This window comes from Macrobrachium rosenbergii, chromosome 11, assembly GCF_040412425.1.
Source record: "Macrobrachium rosenbergii isolate ZJJX-2024 chromosome 11, ASM4041242v1, whole genome shotgun sequence".
NCBI classification, from domain to species: Eukaryota; Metazoa; Arthropoda; class Malacostraca; order Decapoda; family Palaemonidae; genus Macrobrachium; species Macrobrachium rosenbergii.
Genome location: NC_089751.1, coordinates 9,073,660 through 9,084,219, shown reverse-complemented (window position 1 = coordinate 9,084,219; position 10,560 = coordinate 9,073,660). Strand labels below are relative to the sequence as shown.

General features: G+C 34.6%; 1 protein-coding gene across 1 annotated transcript; it reads left to right on the top strand.

Annotated features, from left to right (window-relative positions):
• The first annotated feature begins 5,077 nt into the window (after positions 1-5,077).
• On the top strand, positions 5,078-7,334 carry LOC136843126 (C-type lectin domain family 17, member A-like). Its single transcript, XM_067111160.1, has 4 exons — positions 5,078-5,096; positions 5,214-5,282; positions 6,208-6,384; positions 6,808-7,334. Exons 2-4 carry the CDS (start codon positions 5,234-5,236, stop codon positions 7,038-7,040), a joined length of 459 nt encoding a protein of 152 aa, XP_066967261.1. The 5' UTR covers positions 5,078-5,096; positions 5,214-5,233; the 3' UTR covers positions 7,041-7,334.
• Positions 7,335-10,560: the final 3,226 nt, after the last annotated feature.

Here is a 10,560-nt window from a genome sequence, read left to right as displayed (position 1 = left end):
TGTGCTGTAGGCTAAAAGTATTAAGATCTGAAATAGGAAGTAAAAAAAAAACTCTCCTTTTACGTAACGGTGAACGATTTCATTCCGTTAAAGAGAGGAAAGGGGACATAGCCAAAATGAGATACCTTAAACTTGAATTGCAAGAGCTTCGAATGTGTTGCCAAGGAAATCGGTATATGTACGGCTTAGAAATGATTCAACTCTCGAATTTGTGTTATCTTAGCGACCGGTGATTTTTAGGGATTTGAAAGACTTAAATTCAAATAACTTATTCCCTTTTATAAAGATCCTTTTGATACCATGCAGCGATGAAGACGTTTTGTGATACAACGAAAAAATATCGAAAATGTATCTCGGAGTGAAACGGGCACGAAAGCAACTTTGGGTATTTTCTTGGGACGTCCGTTCAATTCAGCGATATTTAGGTAATTGAGAGAGACCTTTGTTGATCAGAAACACACTGAGCAACAAAGTACTGTCAGTTCTTAGCAAGAGAGCCATTAAACTGTTCATTTGGACCAACTCGTCTTTTACCGCACGTTCTCGCAATTGCCTTTTGCCTTAATTGGGTCTAACATTAATTACCGCTAGCACTAGACCGAATCCACTCTTGCGAAACAAAGAGGTAATCACGATCAGTAACTATCAAGTTCGGCCAAACGGGATTGGTTGTTTTCTAGGATATACAGAGCACTATTTTGTCCTTCAAGCGTTTTCCTGCCTCATCCTTCGTTTCCTGAGAGCAAAGAAACTACATCTTACCAGTAAAATTATTACAGTTGTTTTAATCCTAGTGTCTCTTTTATGTGTCATCAATTCTTGGTCAGCTTAAGAATGAGTATCGTTCCGACTGATTTCATTTAAACTGGCAAAGATTGAATGTATCTTTTTTCACAGTTGCAAATCAAGACATAAGCGTTGTACTGTACTACTAGTAATGATGACGTTGATACATTTTTAATATCTTTAGACTTGATCAATTACTTTGTGAACAGCTCATAAATGGTAAGGATCGTACGTGTCAGCAGTTTAGCTAATGAAATCATTTTTAGGTGACATACGCCATTCATAGAACAATTAAAAGGAAAACTCATTACTGAAGCAAGACTTTTGAGATCAAAGCAAAAGTTTTTAAAAAAGTAACTAGGCACGATGAGGAGATCAAATAAAAAAATTACTACAAAAAACTATTTTATAACAATATTGATATCAAAGCCAGTCCGCGGAATCGTCCGTCAAGCACCGATGTGTATTCCTAGTTACAGGAATGACGGTGTCTTGTTTCACTGTACTCTATCTGTCTTGAATGGGGTATAAAATAAGGAAGTAGTTGGCGATGTTACTGAGCTGCCTACACAGTTGAATATATATATATATATTTTATATATATATATATATATATATATATATATATATATATATATATATATATATATATATATATACACAATACATATATATATATATATATATATATATATATATATATATATATATATATATATATATATATATATATATATATATATATATAAACAGATTACAAATTTTTACTATTCTGTCTAACTCGTGTTATTATAAAATATATATATATACTGTATGGGCTATATATATATATATATATATATATATATATATATATATATATATATATATATATATGTGTGTGTGTGTGTGTGTGTTTGTGTATATATATATATATATATATATATATATATATATATATATATAAATTTCTGACTCACGTCGGGATCGACCCCAGGTCTCTCAGGTGGAAAGCAAGGGCGTTACCCACTGGGCCATACAAGTCTAAAAGAAGTTGGAACCTGAGAGCAACTGCACCCAAGGAATTACCTGGGCAAGCTAACTGCTTGCATACCAGCGAGTTTTCCCCAACTTCCCGACTCAGCAATGACCCAATAGACACCATTTCATTCGAATTATCCCTTCTGAGTGAATAAGATAGAAATCATCCCGACGTGAGTCAGAAATTTATTTCTGTTCCACACGTGATTGTGTGTTGATGATTTCTATCTTATTCACTCAGAAGGGATAATTCGAATGAAATGGTGTCTATTGGGTCATTGCTGAGTCGGGAAGTTGGGGAAAAATCGCTGGTATGCAAGCAGTTAGCTTGCCCAGGTATTCCAGTGGTGCAGTTGCTCAGGTTCCAACTTCTTTAGACTTGTATGGCCCAGTGGGTAACGCCCTTGCTTTCCACCTGAGAGACCTGGGTTCGATCCCGACGTGAGTCAGAAATTTATTTCTGTTCCACACGTGATTGTGTGTTGATGATTTCTATATATATATATATATATATATATATATATATATATATATATATATATATATATATATATATTTATTTATTTATTTATTTATTTATAGTTAGAAAAAAGTAAAAGAAAATTATTCTAGCAGAGCACTTTCATGTATTTTCACACCTCATTAGGGTTCAGGTACTGTGCAGATCTCTATAAAACATAATATCCTTAGATTCTGTCCAGCTAATAATATGATTTCTGTGATTCATATTTACAAATAATGCACTTAACATGTTACCTGTTCTTCATTGTATTTAAGTTGCTGCAGACAAGCAGCCAATATATGTATATAATTTTTGTATCTTCTGCACGGGTGTCCATGTTCACAAATAATAAGCCACAAATACCGTTTAATATCCAGTTCACTTTGGCTCTGAAATAACTTACACCCAAGGGAAATTATAAATGAAAAGTACTTCGTCACCGGAAGGATTCGTGTTTAGCGAGTTCAGGGAGTTTGACTCCCAGAGAATAGACCACATCTAGGAACACGTGGGTAGGTATGTAAATTTCGATAATCAAGCTAATTGGTGGGTTCTGCATGTCTGCTAGATGAATGAAAGTTTGAACAAAAGGCGGAAGATCAAATTGATGCAAAAGAATTTAATTAATCAAAATGGGTTAACACATGGGTATAAACTAAATCTTTCAAAAATATGCAAACTCTGCTTCTGGTCAAAGTTTGGTTTTATTCTGGTAATTAAGAATTTTTTACTTTGGTGTACTTTATATATAGCATGTAACTTATTTATTAGAGAATGTCATTTTACGTGCATTATTAATCTAAAATCTTGTTATTTGTTCGAAAGGCGTTGCACTGATTTCTTACATCCTCAAAGTTTTGCAGTCAAATTTCATCACTTTTTAGTTATCGCAAAACTGGAATAATATTGCTTATTTCCGTAACGATAGGGACAACAAATACATTTTGCCTACATCAAGGTTTGAATCATAAGATTTTTCTGTGCATTATGAATAGAGATACTAGTGCTGTGCTCTGAATTTCAAATTGCACAAAACAAGTGGTATATTTTTTTTTACATGGAAATTATTCCCAGAGACCAAAATGTGTATTCAAAATGTGTTGATTTTCAACACATTCCTGTTAAATTTGATACATATACATACATACGTACATACATACATACCTACATATAGAAATTATAATATATATATATATATATATATATATATATATATATATATATATATGTATGTATGTATATGTATGTATGTATGTGTGTATGTATGTATGTATGTATGTATGTATGTATGTATTCAACGAATACCAAGCTAGATACCGATTCATATCCATTTCACTGTGTCTGAGGAGTAACTTACACCAAAGGCGAATAATAACTGATCACTGCTTCGTCACCGCTAGGATAGGCTTAGTGGTCAAAGTCACTGACTATCGTTGTTTCTAAACCAGGCAGCGGTTCGAATCCTGCCGGTGGTGAAGTCGTCATCAATTATGATTCGCTTGGGGTATAACTTACTCCCGACGTATAGTGAACTGGATATTAAACGATATTTGTGGGTTAATATTTGTTAATTATAATAAAAGTCACACACACATTATATATTATATAATACACACACACACACACACACACATATATATATATATATATATATATATATATATATATATATATATATATATATATATATATATATATATATATATATATATATATATATATATATATATATCTTCTTATCATTGGAATGAAATTTTAGTCACGTAGCCACATGATTTGCAATTTCATAGAAGACCTTGCTGATACTATTTTATTCCATGCGGTAAGCATCCGTTTTCTTCGTAAATCATCGGGGAAAGTAATTTTTGCTAATAGTTTATTAAATGGAGAATGGCCCTCTACAAAACACTTGATTTTAAGTACTTTTCTTTATTTTTCTATGAATAAAAGAAAACGTTCTATTTAAATTTCATTTGTAATTCCTAATTCTAGATGGGATCATGAAATTTTATCTGTAAAGTGGTATCATGGGACAGTCTCGATGATTTATTGAGCTGTAAGCATACAGCATAGTTATAAAGATTTTTTTTATAATTATAATTTCCCCTTATTATTATTATTATTATTATTATTATTATTATTATTATTATTATTATTATTATTATTATTATTATTATTATTATTATTACAGCTGTTTCCACGACATTCAATTTATACAGAGTCTTCTCTATTCTTCGTGTTATCTTTTTTCCCTCAGCCTGTAGCTAGTATATCAGGTTTCCCAAGGACATACAAAGATTTCTGTTTTCTTAGGTATACCAGCTGATATACTAGCTACAGGCTGAGGAAAAAAAGATAATAAGAAGAATAGAGAAGACTGTATAAATTGAATGCCGTGGAAACAGCTATAATTTTTAATGCAACTACCCTCGGAGAAGGTCTCCTCCCATGTTATTATTATTATTATTATTATTATTATTATTATTATTATTATTATTATTATTATTATTATTGTCGTCGTTGCTGCTACGATACTCTCTCTTCCTCCTCTTCTCGAAAACGCTACCATTCCTATGAAAATGAGCAGGGTTTCAGCTGGTAGACACCTGTCAGTTCTCAAGATAAACGCTGCACACACAGATTTACGCATCACCTATAAATGGCCAAAGGAACAATGTGCTAAACTCAGTCCATTTCAGATCATTGATAGGAACGATACCCTTGTCTCTTATGTAAGGAGCGGGTGACGTTAAAAAATATTTAACGCACCTCGGAGACGTACATTTTTGTGAGCGCATTACCACAATGCAGTCCACGCTGTCGTATTTTGACGTATATAATTTTAGATAACGGAATAGTGATAATAAAAGACTGGTCTAATGAAATGCATCGTTTCCCCCGACAGGCAATAAAAGTCAGTCAGCCATGTTGCGCCGCTTGGTCTCGTTCCTGTCAGCGCTCGCAATTGTTGCAGGTAAAGTTACCACCCTTTGTTCCGTGCACTGGTTGACGGACGCTTATGCAATTAACAATAAAGCATCTTTGAGGGCGAGGCTGCCCTTATGGTTACGGCGAGAGAGTTTTTCGCCGAATAGCGTCGACATTTGTTGACGCTGTTTTGACATCCCTAAGCTTTATGAATTTGTTTAAGTATCTGCTTGATAGACACTGGTGTTTCCTGGCTGGAGAAGGACAAAAAATAAAATAGAAACTACACTTAGGTCAAGGCTAATAGATTGCCTTTTCTGTGCTGAAATTTTTTACTGGTTCACTTGATGCACGAAGAACTCTTATAAATCAATAAAAATGCACCTGTTTTACTTAATAAATTATACATATTTCATTTACGATAACCTATTTATTGTCCTATGTTACATATCATATGCTTAACATTAGATTAACATTCCATAATGTTGCTTTATTTGATGTATATTTGAAGTACAAATAAACAAGCTTTCATAGATTTAGAATTCCACAAAGATACTTTGGATTACCTGTTTATCTGCACTGACTATTACCGTAGAAGCCACGAAAATTTTCGTTTATTTCTAGGTCAATAGTATACTTTCTCTTAACTTCTGTATTTTGGGGGCCATCGTTCTTTTCTGTTGAATGTGTTGCATAATAGTTCTGTATGCCAACCGGTTTCAAATAGTAAATCCACATGAAGAATTTTACAGGGATAACCGCATTTCCATTTGTCTCTTTTGTACCCAGGTACCTCACTCACTGTAATTATTCCTAATTTAATAGTAATCTTTTACTCTTAACTTCCATAATTTGGGTTCTGCTTTCTTTTCTTTTGAATTTATGTTTCTACCCCGTCTTGAATGATATAGTTTGAATGAATAAAAAACCTAAGTTGGTTTAACAGAATATTTCCTTTTTTGTTCCTTCAGGTCAGTGCCCAGACCCTTACGTTCCATTAGACGAAACGAGGTGTATCCTAGTGGATGATTTCGTCCTTTACACATTTGATGAAGCTGTTAGCTACTGCACGGGTCATGGCGGAACCCTCCTTACTATCAACGACTGCGAGACGTTCGGTTTGGTGTACGATTTCATTCACACCGAAGGTATGATGCATTACTGCCCTAAAACAGTTCACCTTGTATTTTTATAATATATATTTTTTTTCTTATTTTTCTAGTCATTTATTGGTTTGTATTTTTTATCTTCTCCGATAACTGATCTCTTTATTATTTCCCATAACCCTCTGTAATTTCTTTCAGATGTACATAATATGCTTTGATGGCTTGAATTCAGGTCAGTGGCCTCTCTGTAGGCTTCCTCTATATGAATAGGGGTTTACCTTCTGAATAATAATATTAATAATGATAATAATAATAAACGTGTCTGGTATCAGAGTTCCACTAAATTTTCGAAAAGAACCAATGTGTTTATTTGTTCACTTACACATCAAGTGATTTCTTGTGGGCAAGACTTTGAAGACAGTCATTTTGTTTGATGCTAAGAGCTTTATCCATGTCCTACTTCAGTCGGGGCGCTGGAACATCATTACTGGCTTGGTGCCAGTGACGCAGCTGAGGAGGGAACTTGGAAATTTGTAGACAACCAACCAGTGCCAATGGGTACCCCTTTCTGGGTTCCAGGCCGGCCCGTGCTGAATACAGCGAGCAACTGCGCAATCCTGGACTTTAGTTTCCAGCACAAATGGTACGATATAGGTTGCACCAGCACTTTCTCCGCCATTTGTCTCAGAAACGTTTAGATTTATTTATAGAGGCAAAAGTTTTTGGTCATGTCATTCAGTGATAAGCACAACGTCATATTTTCTTTCATGGCTTTTGCGTTGTATATTTCGTTGGATGGTCAACGTAATAATATAAAGTTATCCTAAATGAAAAGTGATAGTTAACGAATCTGACTACCATAAAATTGCGAAGCAGAAATGCTGAAAAGGTGAAATTGAAGTTTTAGTAGTATCCACATTCCATAGGTATGAATTTAGTAGTGAATCAACTTCTCCAAAATGTACTATAAAATTAAAGAGTAACAAATTCCACTCGTCCAAATATATAAACCTGGGTTTCTGACTAATAATGAGAGAGTCAAGGTAACTGATGCAATGCAGAGAGATTATGATATCGAATTCTACTAAGAGAGCGTGTGTTCAAATGTTCAACGCACTAGAATCGTTAGCAGGTTAACTCCTGGTCATCCAGATTTGATGACATGAATTCCTGGGTATGTTAATAACTGTACTGGTTCGGATTGGTAAACAACAAGGAAAGAGAGAGAGAGAGAGAGAGAGAGAGAGAGAGAGAGAGAGAGAGAGAGAGAGAGACTAGAACAATCTCGGCCCACTTGATCTTATTTTGTGGACCTGGTTAATTTCGCCCACTGCAGAAGAATCTTACATCAGTGAAAGGCAAAATCAATCTGATCACAAATGAAATTTGTCTACCCTGACTTGTGTTGACTGAATCAGTCATTTCACCGTCTTCAGGTGATATCCTTGTGATGATTTTCGGTAGGATGGACAAACGATAACTTCATAAAGACTGTAGAGTTTGCAATAGCCCCTTTTGACTGGAGTCCCATTTTTTACTTTGTTTATATAAGACACAAGAATATGAAGAATTTCGCTACAACTTCGGACTGGAAGACAAACGATAATGAAACATTCCGTTAATATGACATGGCGGATGTTCAAATATTTAGATCCTTTTTAGTGTATATTGTTGAATATGGGGTATAACCTCTTTCAGACGTCTAATCCCACGAAGCGAACTGTTAACGTTAAAACGATTATAATTATGATGATAACCTCTTTCGTCTATTTAGCCTATAGAGTTATCTTACAATACTTTTGATTAATCTGAGAGATCTCCAGCTGGTCGAGCACTTTTAAAGAGGTTGTGTTTACTATTTCTCATGTTTTCCGCATCTCAAGATAACAAAGGGTTTGAAATCTTGCGAAATAACTAGGTTCCCACTTAATGAAGTTTGACAAACAAACATTATAATTTTTTGCTTGTCAGTAAACTTTGCAGACTACTGCTTCATAATTTCTCAATTTTGGAGATTCCACAGTTTTTGTAGTTTAACAACGTGTCTTCGGTCACATAAAATCACTCAAGGGGGTTGACGTTACTTAACCGAGTCAATATGCATAAAGGAATACATAGCTTTAGACAGCGTTCAAGCTCTACACCAAATGGTATATTGTTATAGCGGCAAACAACAATAAAATATAGGATAAGCCTTATTTGGTGGGGAGACTCCACAAAGACAGGTTTAATATCATTGCTTCAGAACTCATAGAAATTTGGGAAATTAAACCAGAAAAAAACCCTTGCGCAAGAAAAGGTACAATTGATTAAGGAACAGTAAAGAGGACAGGGTAAAAAAAAAAGAGAGAGAGAATTATTAGAACAAAACCGTAACTCAAATGATATTCAGAGAGTAAAATATTAATAAACTCCGGGACAAAGGAACAACTGGATTGCTTCAGAACTCATAGAAATTTGGGAAATTAAACCAGAAAAAAACCCTTGCGCAAGAAAAGGTACAATTGATTAAGGAACAGTAAAGAGGACAGGGTAAAAAAAAAAAAGAGAGAATTATTAGAACAAAACCGTAACTCAAATGATATTCAGAGAGTAAAATATTAATAAACTCCGGGACAAAGGAACAACTGGATGCTGAACAGAAAACAATTTCGCGAACTTGATTAAAATGAACATTCGTGAACAACTACAATCTAGGGTATATACACATTTCGTGACCAAGTTTCTGATGAAAGAAGCCTGGAGGACATGGTCGTCGTAAGTACAGCAAGTAGCTTTATAATGATGCGCGTGATAATAAGTCATTTCGGGTACTTAGGTGAAACGAATTACTCTTTTGCACCTTACGGACGATTTAACCTAACGCTACGCCTTCTATACTGGTGACGTGTGGACAATGAGTAACTGTATAGACATTTCTCCTTGCTCTCGTACTTTTATCGTTATTAGCAATCGGTATATTTTTCATGAAGAAAATAAAAATGAAGAGAGATTGCTAACTATGTACGTATTATATGTACGAGTATATACTTACACACACGCACAACACACACACACACACACACACACACACATATATATATATATATATATATATATATATATATATATATATATATATATATATATATATATATATATATATATATATATATATAAATATATATATATAATATATATATATATATATATATATATATATATATATATATATTGTTGTAATTTTAAAGCTGGGGTCTTGCTAGATTAATGGGGTATACTAGGGCGATATGCAGCTTACCTTAATTGCCACAAAAATCTGGACTCTGGCCTTGAGGACAGCTAAAATTACAAATAACAAAATATGGCTGAAGGCCTACTTCAAGAGGGGAGTGAGTAGATAAACTCTGGGTTTTAACTTCGTTCATTATATTTACAAAAGAAAACACATCAGAAGAATGGTATCGTAATTCTGGGGTAATAAGGCGAGAGCAAATGACCGGGAATTTCCTGGAGGGAATACAATGGGTTGCCTGCTTCAAAGGGCGTTGAAAACGAAGTAGTGGGTGCCACTACGCACACAGGATGATACGCAGACCCACAGCTGAATAACCCTAATCAGCAATTGAAACACTTTTGGTTACTCAACCGAAACTAGCACTGTAATGAAGGAATCAAGGAATTGCATAGAAGATACCCAGACTGAACTCGATTCCAGTGACTCGAATATCATACGATTACGTTATGCTTCTAGTAAATGCTTTGCAAATCAAACAGCACAAAATATAAAAAGCAATATAGGTTTCACTGTAGGTATATCGCACTATGAAAAGAAAGAAATTCGTTGAAGGCAAATAGGGAATGTGACTGACGTAAAACTTTAAATTCAGGTACTTTACCATTCTTAGGAGTTAAGTTCTCTTCTTATGAGGGGCCAGCGAGAGGGAGGGCAAGTGAATTAAGTCACAAAAAAAGTTACTTTCGATACTGCCAGCCATGTGTTGGAAATAGGCAGTTTAATGGAGCAAGGGATGGAGTTCTGTCCTCTGTGGCCTTCCGAACAATTCTAAGAACGAGCGCCTCTCTCAAAGGCCCTTTATAGCTTCGAGAATTACGTTTTCTCTTCCTAGATGGCGTTGTGATCACTCTGCCCACATGGAAATGCAGGCAGTGTGGTTCAATTTCAAAAGGGCAGAATGCACGTGTTCAGCCCACCAGCTGAACTGCCTTGGGCGACGA

Excerpts from the sequence above, each read along its gene's own strand:
- LOC136843126 (XM_067111160.1), top strand. The coding sequence starts at position 5,234 with ATGTTGCGCCGCTTGGTCTCGTTCCTGTCAGCGCTCGCAATTGTTGCA. Across the intron at positions 5,283-6,207 it reads AGCGCTCGCAATTGTTGCAG|GTCAGTGCCCAGACCCTTAC; the intron begins GTAAAGTTACCA and ends TTGTTCCTTCAG. Across the intron at positions 6,385-6,807 it reads CGATTTCATTCACACCGAAG|TCGGGGCGCTGGAACATCAT; the intron begins GTATGATGCATT and ends GTCCTACTTCAG.